General features: G+C 50.0%; 5 protein-coding genes across 5 annotated transcripts; 2 read left to right on the forward strand and 3 right to left on the reverse strand.

The window, feature by feature from the left end:
• Positions 1 to 6083: 6083 nt before the first annotated feature.
• ASPGLDRAFT_132995 (putative Rho guanyl nucleotide exchange factor) lies at positions 6084 to 11959 on the forward strand (the record flags this gene model as incomplete). Its single annotated transcript, XM_022541168.1, has 2 exons — positions 6084 to 10751; positions 10805 to 11959. 2 exons carry the CDS (start codon positions 6084 to 6086, stop codon positions 11957 to 11959), a joined length of 5823 nt encoding a protein of 1940 aa, XP_022397906.1.
• A 702-nt stretch (positions 11960 to 12661) lies between these two features.
• On the forward strand, positions 12662 to 14104 carry ASPGLDRAFT_50744 (Ulp1 protease family protein). Its single transcript, XM_022547375.1, has 7 exons — positions 12662 to 12797; positions 12866 to 12893; positions 12950 to 12964; positions 13015 to 13064; positions 13118 to 13137; positions 13190 to 13741; positions 13796 to 14104. Exons 1-7 carry the CDS (start codon positions 12738 to 12740, stop codon positions 13848 to 13850), a joined length of 780 nt encoding a protein of 259 aa, XP_022397907.1. The 5' UTR covers positions 12662 to 12737; the 3' UTR covers positions 13851 to 14104.
• A 288-nt stretch (positions 14105 to 14392) lies between these two features.
• ASPGLDRAFT_28447 (uncharacterized protein) lies at positions 14393 to 15652 on the reverse strand (the record flags this gene model as incomplete). Its single annotated transcript, XM_022543756.1, has 2 exons — positions 14393 to 15397; positions 15452 to 15652. The coding sequence occupies 2 exons, from the start codon at positions 15650 to 15652 to the stop codon at positions 14393 to 14395; spliced, it is 1206 nt and encodes a 401-aa protein (XP_022397908.1).
• Positions 15653 to 17018: 1366 nt separating this feature from the next.
• On the reverse strand, positions 17019 to 18694 carry ASPGLDRAFT_133101 (putative cyclin-dependent protein kinase complex component; the record flags this gene model as incomplete). Its single annotated transcript, XM_022541178.1, has 2 exons — positions 17019 to 17249; positions 17297 to 18694. The coding sequence occupies 2 exons, from the start codon at positions 18692 to 18694 to the stop codon at positions 17019 to 17021; spliced, it is 1629 nt and encodes a 542-aa protein (XP_022397909.1).
• A 109-nt stretch (positions 18695 to 18803) lies between these two features.
• On the reverse strand, positions 18804 to 19363 carry ASPGLDRAFT_786328 (uncharacterized protein). Its single transcript, XM_022549974.1, has one exon. The coding sequence runs from the start codon at positions 19277 to 19279 to the stop codon at positions 18914 to 18916; it is 366 nt and encodes a 121-aa protein (XP_022397910.1). The 5' UTR covers positions 19280 to 19363; the 3' UTR covers positions 18804 to 18913.
• Between the last annotated feature and the right edge of the window lie 216 nt (positions 19364 to 19579).

Below are 19579 nucleotides of genomic sequence, written 5' to 3' on the forward strand. Positions count from 1 at the left end.
TGGCAGAGGGGGTTACAGTATTTTACAGCATGTGCTGAAAATAGATAAGATAACTTACGGTATGAGTGTTACGGGATGTACGGAGGTTTACACACACACACACACACACACACACAAAACAGAGAATCTTCCCTCGGGTTGAAGTATTGAATCTCTAACAGAATGTAGGCTGATAGAATGCGCATTTACTACTACTACACGAGGGAATATCGTGGCAGCTGCGGAATATGAGACGAGGAGCGACACAAGAGGCATCGGGGACATGGACATGGATTCTGATGCCCATCGCCTCCCCCTTTTTACCCCCTTCTGCGTGTTCCGTGGAATGGCATGTTCAGGTACAAAACTATGAGCCATGGCTTCAATATGTTTACACTATGTATAGTAGTCCTGCTACATTATTGCCATTATGCTTTATTCTCCGATCTATAGTGTGTTCCAAACTATCTATGTAGACATGTCGAAAACGGGTTAGTACTCTGTAAAATTAGCGACTTCAAAACCGCCATTCCCCAAACGTCAAATTCCCCTGCCTTACCACCTGCCCAATGCGCATGGCCGTCCCATCTGCTTTCGGCCGTGTGGTCTTGCACACACTATCCAACCAGCGCAGCACTACAGCGTACCGTGTTTGTTTGCGGCCCAGTACGAACCGAAACGCAGAAGCGGCGAGATACTGCACTTGCGACGGAGGTACGTCACTGATGGGCGCCACCCATTGTGTATTTGTCGACAATGTTTCGGACTGTTCTCCACGTCGCGAGCGGGCCAGTCGTTGGGCTAGTTGTGTGAGATCTTGGATGGTGCGAATAATCACTGGCGGTGATGGATGCGCGCGTCCTTGTAGACATTTCAGGTATCGGTACATTTTCATGGCGGAGGTGACGAAGTTGGTGTATAGGTTAAGTAGAACTACATTCCGCGAGTTGTGTTGCGTGTCTAGATACATTGGATGCATCTGCAGTTTGAAGCCGGCCAGGACTTTACGATGGAGGGAGCGACCAGGAGCCCGGGCGGACTCAACAGTGAGCGCATTCGACAGGGTCTCTGCGGCCGTATCACCACCTTCTAGCACCCGGTCTTGGTCACGGTAAATCTCCAGCGTATGCGTATCGATTAAGTTGCCGCAGTACGGGAAGCGTGTAGATCCCACGAGCCGGGGAATATGAATCCCGTCCACGGCCGCCGCGAAATTCACAAGGCTTTTGGCTGGATGCACTGAGACTCCGTATGCAGGCTGACCCCGTACCAGGACATGTAAGAAACGCATCGCCATGTCGACATCGGACGTGACAAGCAAAAAGTCGTCTACCAAACGGAGGAGCAGGGCTTGGTCTGGGTGGAGGAAGCTCAGCACCTCCCGCTCCAGCTCTGCGTAGAAGTAATTGCACAGAAGACTTGAAAGCATGGACCCCTGGGGGATTCCGTTCCGCTGGCGAAAATACTTCTTGCCAATTCTTATTAGGTTATTTCGGACATGCTCGTCCAGCAGATCCAATAGATCCTCGCTGTGATGCTCGCGCTGTGTTAACGTATCGACAAACACCGTGTTTCGTCGACGACTCGTCACCCCATCTGCGAAAGCATCCGGTACAGATTGCGGCTTGGAGGCTGGAGCGGCCCGACCGACATACTTTCTCTGTGGCTTGCTTGAGCGGGTTGGTTCTTCTGAAGGCCATACACCACCGAACTCATCGGACGGTCGAAGTTCCACGTGCTTGGTGATATGATATGCCTCCTCGGAGACCAGCTCCTCGATGAGACGGATTAACTTCTGCTGGGGGATAGTGTCGAAGCAGGATTGGATATCTACTTTCACAAAATACAAGGTCGGCGGGGATCCCCCATGCTGCTTTAGGAGATGGTCTTTGAAGCTTCTCAGTTTGGGATGGAGGTCTCCCACAGAGAGTAAAGCTGAGCCCAACGCACCAGGACCCCGTGCTTTTTCATAATTGAGCATGTTGTGAATAGGCGTGACCGTCGAGTTGATACTCGGTCCCAAGTAGGAGCCTTGCTTTCCTGGCCAATTGCATTTCACCCACGCGCGTCGTCGTAAATTCATAATTGGACGAACACCCGTGCTCTTGGGGAGGAGCCGTAGGAAGCTATATCCTAAGGATCGTCGACCCAGAACCTTCTGCGCCATCTCAGGTTTCACTTCTTCGAATACGTTCGATTTGAGTGTAGTCAGCGGTTCTTCTGTTAGTCTACGCCAAACGTCATGACGGAAGAAAAAGAGACGGTTGCGATGGGTTTGCGATTCAGTGACATAGAAGTGAGTCCGGATTAGTGGGATTAGAATTGAATCGAAAAGATAGTAGATAAACTCGTGCAGCAGCTCGGTGCGTTTCTGCATATCGGACTGGGATAGCTTGCATCGAAACGATTCAGATGTCAACTTGGGAGGCTCCAGCCAGGGAATGAAGGTGATTTTGATTCCCTGGCAGACCTCGTGAAGGTTCAAGCTTTCAAACCGGCGCATGCGAATAAACCGGTCGACCTGCGTGAAGATGGCTCGCTGGTTCACGAGCCCATGTTGGCCTGACCCAAAGAATTGGGGAGGGATCAGTTTTCGCAAAACGGCGCGGCAAAAAGCCGATACTGATGAGGCGGGCGTTGCGTAGTCTGTCAAAGTGACGCTTGGCCGTGGTAGCGCAGGCGCTTTACAGCCCGTTTCTTCCAGTGGTAATTTATCCGATGATTCGGAGGATGGTTGCGGTAATTGTGCCTGGGTGACCAACGGCTGGGAGATGGACTCATGACTGGTGTCGGAGTCGGACTGCGAGCTCGCAGGACCGAGTTTCCACGGTCCAGTGGCCTACAGAGTCAACATCAGGCTATTATTTTCTTGACGATCAACTCACCTCAGAAGAGCAATAATATCTCAGTAGTTCTGCGTAGGAGCAGTGCTTGTGTCGTTTCTGGAGCTGTTGTACCAGCTCCACTGGCTTCCCACGAAGCCTTTTTGGTATTTTTCGCACCTCATCTTGCCCATCTTCGCTCTGTCCAAGGTATTTGTTCTGTAGAGACTGATGGTCAAAGGAGTGATTGAATGACTGGGCTTGTTCTCGAGTATCCGTTGATGTAAATACATTAGTTAGAACAAATTGCCTAGGGAAGATATGTTGCATTAGATGCACGGTCTGCACCAGAAAATCGGCCGAAAAGAAGCGATTGAGTGCATCTGCTCCGATTAGTCTGGTCCTGAGCCATTATGGAAGTACATACGATCATGTTTTAGTCCAAAGCGAACTTGTCCTTTTGCATTAAGGTTTGGACGAGCGTAGAGTGCACGTCGACGGAGGAAGATGATGCTATTTGGTTTGACCTGTACCTCTTTATGGGTATTTTGGGTCTTGTTTCCTGGCCTTGACTGTAGACCTTGGAGGGATGGAGGAGTAAATTTAGTTGGGGGCTGGTCTGGCCCTGGACCTGTCTTGTCCAGCGGTTCCAGCATGGGCAACGGTAACCCTACCAAATAAGCAATTGTGATCACACAAAAAGAGTAACAGGAAGAGCCTACCACTAAGTTGATAAAAGATGCCTTTTCGGTGGTCTATACAAGGAAAGATACCACAGTCGAGCAACAACTTGAGCATAATCTCCTCGCCATTGCTTCCCAGGAGCTCGAGGACATCTGTCCAGGGAGCCTGCTGCAGGGTTTGGACATTCTCATTCGGATACTGGACCATAATTCCAGGGATATTGGTCATGGTTTGAGGTTCATTTGCCCGGGGGCCCATGAATCGCTGAAAGCCATGAACGAGAAGGTGCTGGGGCCGCTGGTAGCCATTGCGATTGAACAGTGTTGCAATGACATATTCGACAATCTAGCTAGTCAGTTACTATCACTACAGTTCCAGAGCGAGTATGCATACCTCAGACTGCGCAGATGTACTCCTGAACTGCGAAACAGGCTGTGTTTGCGACTCCGTAAAAGCAGCCAAATCCCGTCGTCGTTCCTGGTTAATTGTTGGAGGCGATTCGTGGAGCACCCCGACCAGCGTGGTGTCCAGCAAATAAACGAGATCTGGGACGTGCGCTGACCACCGATGATCTTCATCTTTTGCAGCGGTGGCCACACTCAACGAGACAATTCGACGACGACGTAGTTTGGAGGAAACGGGGAGTTGGCGTAAGAGATATTGCCTCAGGGTGAGGACATGGGGGTAGTAGAGGGAGATGACAGGATGGGTGGGATTATTATTAGTGGTAGTACGAGGATTGGGAGAAGGAGGCTTGTTGGCGACTGGAGGATGCCTGTTGGGTCTCTTTCGTTTCTTGGTCATTATTATTGTTGGTGTCGTCAATTGTTACTGTCCAACAGTGATAGGTCGCGTCGACGCGCGCGTTCACGTGATAGCCCAAGATACAATGAACTACTCGATGATAGATCTACAGATATTTTATTTTACAAGTACAGAGGTAATAATTGAAGAAATTGTGTCCCGTGAACCATTAAAGCGACACATTATTATTTCTGAGAATGCTGACCGTGTTCTATGGTGAAACAGCGGGGAGGTTCCTTAATCAAAATGATGCTGATTGTGGGTGGACAACAATAATTAACTTCGACCGTTGAAGCCCGGCGGGCCGATTAAATGATTGCCAATGACGGACAGCGGATTATTATATACAGTTGGTGTGCGTAAGTAAAGAGTGTATTCCCCTGTCAGATCCATGGGTCATGTTGGTCTGGACAAGAAGGTGTCTCCGAGGACACAACATACATAGTGTACAGTAGCGTCTGAGTTGGCAGCTATCGGGAATGATATTAATTATTGAAGATATGTATAGACCAGGTTCAACAATAGACAGATCAGAAATCAATTGATCGGCTGTCCATCACTCGATATGCTATGACTAGTGATACTATTCAATACTGAAACACCGTGCATAATAATCTTTACAAAGGAATTGACCCATGGAACGACCAGGAGTAAATGGAATCATTCCTGTGTATTCTTAGTGCAGTACAGACAGAGTACTAGTAGAGTAGTTCCCCTCTTCTGCCATCACCACCTCATCATCTTTTTGTTTTTTTTTCCATTTTTCTCTTGATTTTTCTTCCTCATCTTTTCCTCATGGCTTTTTCTCATTTCCTCACTATTACCGGTCGTTTCCATTGTTACTGAATTGACGGCCTTCTTCTCCGCTCCATTAGTACCCGCTGCGCTGCAGGACGGAGTAATACTATCGCTCAGCTTGCAGCCCAATTCCTCAATTTTTTTTTTTTTTTCCTTCTGCCTGTTCGAGTCGTTTTTCTTTCTTTCTCCAATTCTCTCTAATTCCGGTTCGCGTGGGTTAGAAAACAAGAAAACAAACGCAAGAAGGACCTCTTTTTTTTTCTCTCTCACAAAGAACCCCTCGGACAGCCCATACTTCAGACTACTGGTCCACCACCATCGGTCCACTAAACTATACCCATTTCTTTCTTCTAATTCTTCCTCTTTTATGAGTTCTTCGGTATGATTGCCAGATTCATTTTATTCCGAGAACTAGAGAGGGAAAAATAGAGAGAAAAAAAACCTCAACTAACCCGCCCTCGCCAGACTTCCGCCTGACAAACCGCTAAACGCCGTGCAAACGTCAGTTTCACCATCGCTCTATTTACAGCCTCACCCTCTCACGTCGATCCATCGCTTTCGTCTTATTTTTCTCCTATTATTCCTCTTTCTCCCTCTTCTTCGACCTTTGTTTCCTCTGTCGCTCACGGTTATCCTTCTCTCCGTCAAAAGACAATTACTCTCCCCCGCCTCCGCTTCATCCGTATACATTCTCCGTCACTGGAACGCATTTCCGGGGAGGACTCTTCAGGGTCACCCCGTGGCTTGGTTGTCCTCGATTGTGTCTCTGTCTCAAATATGACTCTGGATAGGGACACTCCCCGGGGATTTACTTACCAACTATAGCCGTTCGGTCATCTGCGACATTCTAAACAACGCATTGTATCATTTAGCTGACACCCTCCGTTCGATCAGCAAGTTTCAATTCAACATTCAAAGGGAAAATCGCGTCGCAAAAGAAATAGGAGAACACTCAGTTATTGGCCAATCTCCTGCTGCGGATCAGGAGAATGCAAGATGCCCGGTAACGATGTCGACCATGTCTCTCGCCCGCTCGACCACAGCGGACCACATCATTTCCGCCGCAAATCCTCCCAGAGCTCTAACGATCTCTTCTACGATGCTCCTCTCAACCAGTCGATTAATGCCTCCTTAGCCGACTCGACCTTGTCACCTCCCCGCGCCCCCCTGCGAACAGTCACCTTCCCCTTGCGCGATCTTCCGGGTCCCCACCAAGAAAGTGGTCGAGCGTCCCCGGATCCCCACGAGTTCTACCGCCAGTATCCACGTCCAGACATCAATACGGGTAGACAGCACCAAGCACGCGACAGTGCCAGCAATAAAACACGACCTCCTCAATTCCAGCGAATTGCTTCGTTGCCAACTTATGACACTCTCGACTCATCCTGCACGAATTGGGGATCGCAAAACCGCTCCGTATCAGATACTTCATATCGAGGATTGGATGGCACCAAAGCAACTTCCAAGAACCCAGTATCGAACCCCCGGCCCCGCCAGGTCTCCTTCAAGGACCTTATCAATAAATTCGAAAAAACCAATGACCAGGTCCTTCCCATGCCACCTCGATTCCAAGATAGATCAACATCTGCAAGTCCGGCCGGCAGCCCGACATCAACGAAATTTCCACCGGGTGACCGGTGGAACATGATTAAAGCCTCAGCACAAAATGATGATGGGGATACCGTTGCACCCGCGGGCACGGTCAGTGAAACCAACGGTAAGGCGCAGACCAGCGTGGATTCCAGACCAACCATACCTCGACGGCCATTGAGGTTTGGCGAGCGTCTTGCAGTTGATACCAGCGTTCACAATTCTGCAGCTGGGATTCCTCCTCACATGCGTCGAGGGTCCGAAGGCAGTATCCCTAGTCCTAACCCAGCAACCATTGATCAATTCGGCCCTTCCTCTGGCCGATCACCCTTAACTCCGACGGCCTGGTATCTGGGGAAAACACCATTTTTAGAAGCCGTTGACCCAAATGCGGATGCCAGTCGATCACATCGAAGAGCAAGAAGCGACCTTCCTGGGACAACCTCTGCTGGTTTCGCTGCTTCAAAACTGGGGTGGTCGTCTTCTCACATGGCAGCAGCTGGATCTGCCCCCTTGCCGCAGCAGTCGCCAAGCGTCAGCACGTCTCCCGGGAGCCCGCATTCCAAGTCACGCATTCCTATCTCATCCCGCCATTTGAGCTCCGCTTTCGTCTCGGATGCTTCTCCCCCCAGAGCCGCTCCCCCGACAACTTTCAGCAGCCGCTCCGCCGCGCAGATCGCCCTGCCACCGAAAGGCATCAGCCGCCTGCCTATACCGTCATCTCCTCCCGATTCCCTTCCGGGAATGTCGGATTATGACGACCCGGAACCGTTTGCGACGGGCTCGATGGGGACGGTCCATGGTCGAGTCCGTCAACAGCAATCGTGGAGGAATCCTCTCTTGCAGGCGTACATAGCTGCGCCGCCTCCGCAGAAGTCAACGCCCCCACTGCGCAGCTCTCGACCCCGCAAGCCAGTTTCCAATGCGACTTCTCCGACCGACTCAGGATCCAAAGTCGTGGAAAGAGTATCCAGCATCCAACGACGAATCACTCGCGACCGTGAGCTCCGAGGATCCCGCCGGGAGCGCAAACTGCCCGAGCTGGGTCATGTCGATTTTGCAACCCGGCGGCAGCGAATCCAACAAGCCTTTAATCGAACCGTCCAAGAGAATGAACGAAAAGAGGAAGAAGCAGCGGAACTTCGACGTCAGGTTGAACCAAGAGAAGAAGAGAACGTGGACGACCGCCATCCACCCTCGCACGGACAGCTGCAGCAACAAAACCAATTTGATAGTGTGCCTACTCCAACAGCAGAGGATGGAGCCACGGTAATTGACGACCAAGTCGAGACGTGTCATGACGAGCACCAACCACAACCATCCGCACATCAACATCTAACTAGTAATAATAATAACCACTACCCATCTATCTCTGAACCCGAACCTTCTCGTTTTCTCCCTTCACTTCACATCGATACCCGTCTTCCGCCATTGCCAGAGCTTCCTAGTGCAACGACGGCTATGGATTCTCCCACTTTGGGGCTTCCAATGGTCTCGGGCAGAGACGCCACTATTCCCCGTTCCGAACCCAAGTCGTCTCACCTGCAACCCATGTCGGCGGTCACCTTAGAATCCACCGACACTCATGTGACGACGCTCGACCCAGAACCCCAGAGTGGGTTGGGCCACCCCCAACAACTGGATACGTCACATCGAACTTTGCTGAGTCAGATCATGCAATTCCGGGAGTCTAGCCCGAGCGATGAATCCTCCTGCGACGAACCAGACTACAGTCTTTCGGACAACGATGAAAAGGAATCTATTCCTATCATGCTCAGGGACGGTGCCCGCTTTGAGGAATCCGTGAATGGCAACGGCAGTGATGATCAAGACACATGTGATGCGTCGGACAATTCGCAGGACCAGGCCGGCGATGAGCCGCCCAGCAACCGCTGGAGCGCAAGCTCCTGGTCTTCTTCACTTCGTCAACATTTTGCAGAGGCCCGATTCGAGAATGGCAGCGGGGAAGATCTTTCTCACGTTGCTGCCTCCGCAGATGACAGTGAAGTGACTACTCAATCATGCTCGGCTTCATCAAGTACGCCACCGTCGGTTATCGGTCATCTTACCGTCACACCGCCACAGCCTTCAGCAGGAGCTTTCGATTCTAAGAGTGAACAGACATCTACCCGTAACACTCTCGGGCGTTCGAGCGCTCCAAGTTTGGCACGACTCGGCGGCTGGGATTCCAAGCGGGTCACGCAGCTTTATTTCGAAGAGCTGGCTCGTGGTCGGGGTCCCAACCTGTCAGCTCCAGGAGCCAGTTCGTCTCCGGAGCCCCGACGCCCTGATCTTACGGACCAGAGATCGGATGGCCGTACAGACAGTCTCACGGATGATCCGGTCCTTGTCTCAAGTCTTGGCGATGTTCCCGGGACCGAACAGCCTCGGAATTCAGCCACTTTGCTCTTCCGGGATGATTGGGAGCATGCATCTCCGTCCATTGCTGATTGGATGCAAGTTGCAGCTGACAGTGATTCGTCAGAAGGGGAGAGAATTGTCAGGACTCGTAAACGCAATGACGATCTAGCTCGTTACGAAAAGTCCAAGACACAAACACAATCATCCGGTGCGGACGAGTCGCAAAACAATCTCGGTCTGGCCATCAACGTCCAAAAACCACAGGCGCATAACTCTTCGGAGGGTAATTCGTCTGAACAGCAGGGTGCACAATCAACGGAGCCGGCTGAGACTACACCAAAAGAAACTACCACGAGACAACCACCACCTTTGCCACATCAGCCAAAGGTTTCTTCAGATGCACCATCAAGACAAGTGCAGCAGCGGCCACCTTCTCATGTGCCGACACAAAGTGGCAATTATACGCCATTGGGACTTGTTCAGAGCACTGAAAGCAGCGAAAGCTCTTCGCTACAGTATATTGAGACCACCTCCTCGCTTCGAGCTCACGCCGTCGGCTCATCAGTAACTTCTTTGGCTCCTTCTCAGTCAGAGCAGACCAGCCTCGATCTTAAGAGACCCTCGCCATCCCCCGAACAACGGCGTCTCAAGAAACGACGCCATGTCATCAAGGAATTGGTTGATACGGAATACACTTTCGGCCGAGATATGAAGGTGGTCGATGACATCTACAAAGGAACTTCGAGCTCATGCTTGGATCTTTCTACGGATGATGTCAAAATTCTCTTTGGCAACTCGGATCAAGTGGTCCAGTTTTCCACGGCCTTCCAAGACACACTGAAGCGTTCTGCCAAGAGTATATACGTGATGCCGAAATCTCAACGATGGAGCAGCAAACGCGTACGCAACAGGCAATTGAATGGTGCCAGCGAAGAGCAATCCTTTATGCCTGGCACAGAAGCGTCAGACTTGGAGAAAGACCAGGCCACCTTCGTTGGCCAGGCTTTCATGGCGCACATGGCGCACATGGAGAAGGTTTACACTGACTACCTGAAAAACCATGATGCCGCCAATAAGAAGCTGCAAATCCTGCAGAAAAACCAGAAGGTGACCATCTGGCTTCAAGAATGCCGTGACTGGGCGTCGGACCTTACAACTGCATGGGACCTGGACTCACTGCTCGTCAAGCCTGTGCAGCGGATTCTCAAGTATCCTCTCCTATTGTCCGAGCTCCTGGACTCCACACCCGCAGAGCATCCTGACTATGCATCGCTGGTCAATGCTCTCGAAGAGGTCACTAACATCTCCGTCCGCATCAACGAGATGAAAAAGCGAGCTGATCTTGTGGGCCAAGTGGTAGGCCGCAAGAGGAACCAGTCCGATGTGCGAGCCGGTTTATCCAAGGCGTTTGGCCGTCGTTCGGACAAATTGCGACAACAAGTCGGCAACGTGGCCGATATGTTCGAAGACAAGGAGTATAACTCGCTGTCCCAGCGGTTCGGCGACAGCTACTTCCAGATGCAGGTTGTCATGCGGGATGTTGAGTCGTACACTCAGGAAGCTCAGGGTTCTATGGACCGCTTCAATGAGTTCGTTCTTGCTATTGAGAGCTACGTCGATGTGGCGCAGTCCAGGTTTACCGATTTGGAGCAGCGGTGGCGGCAACTGAAGACTGTTGTTCATGATATTATGACGGTGGCACTGCCTGAACATGTAAGTGTTCTTTCCCTTGTGGGGTAACAAGAAGGATATGCTAACAGAACCAGCTTGACATTGTTCGGAAGAGTGTGATTGATCCGATGATTTCACTACTCAAGCTCTACGATGGACCACAAAGGGTGATGCGCAAACGCGACAAGCGACTCCTAGAATATGTCCGCTTCACTGCCGTCAAGGATCGAGGAGACAAGCCAGACAAGAAGAGTGCCGAACAAGCCGAACAATTTGTGGCCCTGAACGAAACTCTCAAGGATGAATTGCCGAAGCTCTATTCTATGACTGCCCGATTGATGGAGGCGTGTTTGAAGAACTTTGTTCAGATCCAGACTACCTGGCAGAACATTCAGCAGAAGAGGCTCACACCTTTGGTCGACTCGTTCCCTGATGATGTTGAGCAGATCTTCAACGAGTGGGCTTCGGACTTTACCTTCTCGGATGCGCAAGTGCTGTCACTTGGAATTTGCAATGGATCTTTGCTTGTCGACACTATTGGTCAGCCCAACTACAGCACACCGTCTATTGGACCAAAGTCACGGAGGCCGTCCACGGTTAACAGCGCCAGCACACGTGTCGGGTCCGCCATGGACGACTCGCCTAAAGTCTCTCACGAGTTCAATACGAGCAACCCGTCCTTCCAGTCTCCCGCAGTGGACAGCCAGTCCTTTGTCTCTGTCGGCCGCCGTCGTGCTGACTCTGCTGTCTCTGGCCGGGGCGCAAGTGCACGTAGTGTTCGGGCATCATCACCTGAGCCAGCGCAGAATGTCACCAGCGCTCCGACCAGCAATCCTAATCCGGAGCCAGTTCCCAGCTTGCCGCAGCTGAGTCTCGAAAGCCCGTTCTTGGGTGATATCATCAACACCACGGCTGGTGATAACCAACCCGCCACCCCTGCAGGTGGTCGCTACTCCGGCTTCTTCTCATCGGCCATGCCCATGTCCGACAACCCAGAGGACAATGAGCCTGACCCTATCGATGAGCATCCCAAGGAACCCAAGGTGCTTTTCCTCGCGGCGAGTATCTACGAATTCAATATCGATCGCGCACGTCGCGAAGCGGGCTATCAGTACCTGACCTATGTCGCGGGTGAAATCTTCGATGTGATTGCCGAAAAGGGCGAATTGTGGCTCGCCAGAAACCAGGATGATCCGACACATCAAGTCGGATGGATCTGGAATAAGCATTTCGCCAAGCTGTCTGGCTAGGTCTTCGTTTCTTTGTTTTTGTGTTTTTTTTTGTCTTTATACCTGGATGATGGTTAGCGATCTTTAAATGTGGGACATTAGCAGGGCGTTTGGGTGTTCGAGTCACCGAAATCCCTTCTCTGATTTATTTGTCTTTCATCTCTGTTCGATCTTGTCCATTTAATGGACGTTATGTGATTTGTTCTCTGTGATATGTTTGCCCTTCTGCTTACTGATCCTTTAAGGGGTCAGCTGATTCTGAGGCCAATCCTCTGGAATTTGGATGTACATTTAGATACCCCATGGTTGAGTTAATTCATGTGTATACTTCTTATGCTTTACCGTGAAGAATGGTAGATCATCACGTGCACAGCCACAGGCGCCACAGTGACGTTTTGCTTCTTGCGCCTTGCGCCTCTACATCTGCAAAGTACCCATCCCCAGGCGTACTCGGTACATATCTGTTCTTTTCTTGCATTTGTACAGCATACATTTTCTAGCCATATACAATTCTTCTTGAACTACAGAGTACACACAGAGTAGCACTCCGCACACACGAGCAGACAATCCCGCCGATCCCGCCGACCCATCTCTGTCTCGTCTCCGTTCCCCGGCTTCCGATTGTACACTGTTACACCCCTCCTTCCGTCCCGCTTTCCTCTCCTCCGTTGACATTTCCTCTGGATATCCGTCCATATTCGAATCTCGCGAGTTGACCACGGTGCTACGATATACGAATTTATTGTCCATACGATATACGCCGTTAACGAAGTGAATCCTTCTGCCTAGATACTGCGCGATGAGAGAAGGCGGATTGGGAAGGTTGCAAAAGAAGATGAGGGGGAGGTTTGGGGATATGGTATGCTACTCGGCTGTCGCAGTTCAACAGGGAGGCGCTGGTAGTGTTCAGGCGGCTAACTGGTGCAGTTGAGTCCGGATGATGCGTACTTGAGCTGTGAGTCCTTCGTCTGGTTACCGTACCATGGTGTTTGTGCTGACTTGTGTGGATAGACCATGATATTCGGTGTATGTTGCAGCTATAATCAAGTCGTGAATATCATGGACTGACCAAACAGTGACGCGAGAGGACATGCAAACGCTCAAGAATGACTGGCTCACAGATAATGTGGGTGACATGGAACTATCCGCTGGGCTCTGAGCTAATCATCTCCCTTACAGGTTATATCTTTCTGGGAGGAGTGAGTCTCGTTCACCAGCCCTTAGAAACAACGGTAACTGATTAAAATGAAGATACCTCGAACGCGAATTCCTTGTCCAATACAACACCTCCAACATCGTCCTCCTGCGCCCCAGCATGTCCTTCATGATCCTCCAGACTCCGAACCCCCTCTCGTTACGCGAAGCCCTCCCCGACTTCACCCACACAACGCACGTCTTCCTCCCCATAAACGACTGCCGCAACGTCACCGAAGCCGAAGGCGGGACGCACTGGTCTCTACTCTTGATTTCGATCGTCGACGGCGTTGCATTCCACTACGACTCGCTCCCACCGGGGAATCACTGGGAAGCGAACACGGCGACAAGAAAGTTTAGTATCCTCCTCAACCGGCCGTTTCAGTTCGTAGCTCTGCGCGACTCGCCGTTACAAGAGAATGGGAGTGATTGCGGGGTGTTTGTGTGTTTGAATATGCGGCATTTGTTGCTGAAACGGTTATTGCTGGCTAATGCTAGTGAGAAGGTTAGCATGAGTTTGGATGGGAGGAAGGTTGATGCGCGGGCTGGGAGGAAGGAGATTGCGAAGATAATTGAGGGGTTCAGAAAGGAGGGGGAGAGGAGGCGGTCGTATGCTTTCCCTCTTTCTGACTGTCAAGGAATGGATATAGCTAACGAGAACAGATCAAGTCTCAGTCCTCTAGGAAAGAAATCGCAAAGTCCGCCACGAATCGAATGACGATACACAATTCCTTTTTATACGGCGTACACGGATAGGAGTATGGAATATAACAGAAAATGCATCACTCGCCCGGTTGTCTTTCTGTCTGTTTTTGTTGCATTGAATGATTGTTACATGATTGATGCGAAATGCGAAATGCGAAATGCGAAATGCGAAATGCGAAGGCTATGCTTGCGTTTAATGAGGGAGGGATGGTTATGCTTGCATTGTTGCATCGTATTGGAGGTTATCTATATTTTATTGATAAATGTGTTTTGACTCTTCTGGGTGTGCGTTGTAGGGTTACACTAAGATCTGTATTCTGCCTGAACTCTATCCCCTGGCAGAGGATCAATTGAGTTCTTGCCACCAGGGTATTTTAAACTCTGCTTATCTGGACGTCATTGAACGCCTCAGGACCGACCATCCTCAAAGTCTATATATATATACATGCTAGTCGATACCTCAACAGCAAACCCCGCCAACGTACTACATAAGGTTCAAAGACCACACTCATGATAACTACCGCTACCGGCGCTGAATGCAAATATAACCTGGAATCAATAGAATTGCGCCCAATCCACAAGTTTCCGGAGTGCAACATCCATCTTCGCATCCGAGTAACAAACACCAATATTCCTCCTCCCTCCACGCTTTTTCACAGAGAAATGAGTAAACTCCGTGCCTTGTTCCTCATCAACAATAGAGTTTTCCGATACTCCCGGGAAATGAAGACCTTTATCTCCGTCTCTCAGGTGGAAAAGGTTGATTTCCTCGAGTGCGGAGAATTCGGATTCACGTAGACACCTGAGAACGGCAACGCAGTCTCCTTCTTCCAGGAAAATAGCCTTGAGATAGATCCTGCGGAGGCTGTCACAATACCGACACAGGAAGCGCATGAGAGACTGCGCGAGGGATTCCCCAGAAATCTGTGACATACTCCCGAGCGTGACCTCTTGTAGGTGAAATGGTAACTCCGCATACGGCAACCGGTGCATAAAGGAAGCTGTTTCATCACCAAGGCCGAAATCGATCTGCAGCTTCCGAAGACTCCTCGTGTGTTGGACGAACTGGAACACCCAGTCGGCGGTGGTTGCAGGCTGCAGTGTAGGATTGAGACTGAGCTCCTGGACACCGGACCATGTAGTGATGAACTCTGGTCTCCGCACAGCACTGGTATTGATCCGTCCTATGTGAATGAAATCTACTGCTAAGCCGTGCTGGAAATCCACTGAAAATGCCACCACTGGTATTTGTATCTCAATGATAATGCCGAGGATCAGTGTGAGTGCATCACCGGCCGTCAGGAGACCACCCGTGTTATCGATCTCATATGACTCGTTGCGATATAATTGGAAAGACTTGCAGTGGACCAAACGCCGGAGCACATCTTGCCACTGCTGGATTCCTTTTTGCGGGATGGAAAGATGACCATGACCAGATGGGTGTTGTCGCTCCCACACAATTCCTTGCCCGAAGAAATCATCATCTTCTGGTCGTCCTTTCACGACTAATTTTTGGACTAGAGGTGCTAGATCTGGATTCTGGGAGAGGTCTTGCAGTCTCTGTAACGCGGTCAGGGAAAGATTCGTCCGCACTGTGTGCAGATACGAACGCACGAAATAACCTCGTGTGCTCGCATAGATTTTTCTACAGGTTAGGCGCAGGGAGCAGAATTCTGGTGTCTCCAAGAAAGTGGTAATCGCGTGTACTAGTTCCGGGGGTAAATTGGTGAGAAAAGAAAAAAACTGGATTGGCTCGGGCTGTTTGAAATGGCCTTTTATCTTGCGTAGTAGATCACGGCCCTTTCGCACAACCATCCTTGATTATAGGAGCATCTGGTGAGGGTTAGTTTTGGCTCACAGCCTTGCCCTGTTCCTTTGTCTTCTATTAATAGTTTAGATTGCGATCCTTCGGTAATATGATGCGATCATGTGACATGCTTGAGCTTTCATATAAGAAGCGTTTAATTTTGTATGTATGTCTTCTCGTTATCCCCTTGACTCTTGAAAGTATGTCTATGAGCTACTAGAAGGTTGGTCATAGACTCCTCTCACACTTGTATATCAATACATAGACACACTACCTAAACCCAGTAATTTGTACAAGTACAGGTACAATTCATATCTCGCACTACACAGTTAGTGCTAAGCTCCACGGCCCGAGCCGAGATAGGTTAAACGGTGTTATTGTTGCTATTTTTTGCTGGGTTTGAGACATACATAGTTCGGGCCGTGTGTTTATAGTCTGCAGTAGAAGGGTCTTGCGATACGATAAGACGGATGTGGTTGAAAGAGTAAAGTGTTCTGTGGCAACAATAGACGATAAATGGTGTTGGATAGGGGGGGTATGGAGGTGGGGTTATTGAAGTTATCTGGACTTGACTGAATTATTGGATGGCTAGTATCTAATATATTTCATGATTGGTTACTCGATATACTGAGTATTGTATGAGACCTCTCACGTCAATAATTAGTTACATATCTTACCGGATTGCTGCTATTCTAGTGAAGTGAGTGGAGTCTTGGAGAATCCTGGAGTACAAAACACTCTGACTATGCATTGATTATGTGGCATTTAGCAGCATACGAAGATAAGTAGCAAATAGCAATCAGTACGGAGTACTCGTACAATCCTTTACTTGGTTGAGGGCGTTTGGATGTCAGGTATAGTACCCTAATATGGAAAGTTATCTATACCCCACTCCCACATAGTACGCCTATAGGATCATGGCCTAAGCCCACGTGGCAGCTCCCTATAACTGTCGTTATCAAGGATTAATTGCATACATGCAGGGCGCTTAAACAAGCATGGGCTCAGGAGCTTTGACTCCCCCGGGCAGGGCTACGACGCAATATTAATATACGAGATTTTCGGTTGTCAAATGAACGCGGGATCAAATGGCATCGTTACTAAATCAAATCCAACGAATACAGTGTAATACCCGAAGGAACAAAACGAGCTTAACGCCGAACACCACTGAAAGACAATGCGGAAACAGCAAACGCAAATGAATGAGTACTGGCGTGGAATGCGACCAACAACCAAGATCTATAGTATAAATAGACAAATTGGAAAACAAAAAGGGGTATGTGTGCCAATCAATAATGATATCTGATCGTGGACTGGTTGAGCAAAGATATAGATACTTTGCATTGAGGGGGCATTAACCGATATACCGTGCCACTATGGCGGCGTTGGCGTCTGACGGACCTCTGGTTGACGTGCAGAGGCTATTGAAGGATTGATCGAAGGGGCTTGGGCCTGCTGCTGGGATACTACCTCCCGAGCATAGAATTCAACCAACATCGTTCCGTACGACTCCAATTCCTCGACGGGAATCGATAGTCGAAAGTCGTTCAACAGTAGAAATTGCAGTTCTAAATGGTTCAATTCCACCAAGGGGAGACCTCCGACCTGAACAAATGAGTGACCGAAATAATCAAACGGGGGAAAAGAAGTACCTTGGCATATCGAGAATTGGTGTAGAAAACATCAGAAAAGAATTTACTAGCACAGGTCACGCCCGCGATGACCAGCCGATGAATATTATAGCTATCGACAACGAAGGAATGAGAGAAGGGGTGGCCTGCTCCCTGGGGACGTAATGACGGTGAGATAGATGAGGGACTGGTCGGGTCCTGCGCGACCATCCCGGTGGACGACGGTGGTGTCACTATAGGTGAGGTATGTGACGGTTGAGTCATCCGCTCAGCTTCGGGCGGAGAGATGATATTATGAGAGTTGGCATCATTATTATTCTCGGCCTCTGTACCGGAATAGTCACCCCAACGATGCTGTACCCGGTCAAGGTGACCCTTATTCACCATTTCGGTCATGCGATCGAAATAGACTAACAGACTGAGGAAGACCTCGTAGGTAGTGGGGCAGTATTTATGGATGCGAGTTAGGTAGCTAAGAATCGAAATCCCCGGTACATTTTTGCCATGAAAGGCCAGTACACTGGTGGCCTGAGGGCTGAGGTTGGCCGTACCATCGGGAGAAGGAAGGTGTTGATGCATCTGTTCGTGGTGGACATCGTTGCTGGTGGTGATTTTAGTCAAGAGCCCCGCGACCATCTCAATGATATCCGTGACCGGCATGGAACTGATTTCGTATTGGCGTTTTTGTTCCCATTGCCCCGGGGTTTGCGAATCCCTCTGCGATTGGGCATAATATTCCTCGTAGGCGAAGCTTTGAACATGGGACAAATCTCGGACTTTGATGCGATTGGGAGAGCTAGCCTCCGATCCCGTGAAAGACCGCAATGGTCGACTGGAGGGTTGTAGTCGAGATGATGCGGGGGACGAGTGGCTTCCTGAACGCGAAGTCGATGTGTGATTGATGTTGCTCGGTGGATATGTTGTGGAAGGGCCATGACTGAAAGCAGCGGACGAGGCAGAGGTAACAGAAGAAGAGGGGTTCATTGACGAGATCGACGGGCGGGGAACGGCGGCCGCAGGTGTGTTCGTGGAGGGAGACGAGGAGGAAGGATACCGCGTGGCGGTTGTCGAAGGTTGTTGGACAGAGGGAGAGGAGGCAGTTGATGAATCGTGCGATTGATGGGAGATGTAAGGCGGAACATCGTGACGTTGCGGAAGGTGGGAAGAGAGACGAGCAGAGCCCCGGGCGGCGGCGGCGGCGGAGGTCGATAGCGGGGCCGCGAACGAGGTGGGGGTGTTGGTGGTGTCGCTGAGAGACGCAGGAGTGGATGTCGATGTTGATCTGGAACTGCCGGATTCTAATTGTGTCGATGATGAGGCGGCGGCGACAGCCCCGGCTGAGGGGGGATTCGGATGACGCGATGAGGGGGAATACACAGATTGCTGCGAAGGATTTTGATTAACACTGCTTTCCAGCATGATGCCGGACGAGGAGCAGCTGTTGGGGATATCGTTGGTCAAGACGAGGATAACGGATGAGATCGGACTGGTGGAAGTGGCTGCTGAGAACAAGTCCCATAGGGACTGCGCGAGAGATGCAATGGACTTGAGCTGCTTTGGACAACCAGATGTCAGTGGTTAGGATGATCATGAAGATATTAACTGATGGATGGAGGTGACAGGTTGAATGATGGTCACTCACAGAGCCTCAGATGTCAGAGCAGGACGCAAGGACCAGAAATCGGCCAGAGAGATCACCAGCAACCAGCGACAACAGAGAGAGCCATTGCAGAAGATTAATAAGAAGATAATAGAAGAGAGAGAAAACGAGAGTGAGGTGGCGAGAAGCGGTGGTTGATGGAGAGGGAGGGAAGAGAGAATGGAAGAGGGAGATGAAGGGGACGATGGCTGGATCGCGATGGCGATCGCCCAACAGAACCAACTAAAGAGACCAAATAACGGGATAGACCCAAAAGAGAAAACAGGATTATAAGTGGCAAAATACTGGATAGGAATGAAAATGAGTTCCTGAAAATCCAGAGGGGCCAGTTGTTGCGATTCCATCCGGACAGCATGTATACAACGCTCTATTATAGCCAAAACATACCGCGGCAATTGTCGCAGTTACTCAAACATAGTAGTTCAACGGAAATTGGTTTCATTGGAATGCTAGATATCACTTCACTCATTTTTCGATATTGCTGTACTGACCATCGCATCTATCATAAAAGTACACCAGAATGACGGCCACTTGACGACAGAATATCGCATAGCTCTACAAGGCTCCAAACGGAACAAGGATTGCTACAAGGCTCGACAGACATCTCAATGCAGTTCATTCAATAATCGAGTGCTAACAGAAAA

This window comes from Aspergillus glaucus, assembly GCF_001890805.1.
Source record: "Aspergillus glaucus CBS 516.65 unplaced genomic scaffold ASPGLscaffold_20, whole genome shotgun sequence".
Lineage (NCBI taxonomy): Eukaryota > Fungi > Ascomycota > Eurotiomycetes > Eurotiales > Aspergillaceae > Aspergillus > Aspergillus glaucus.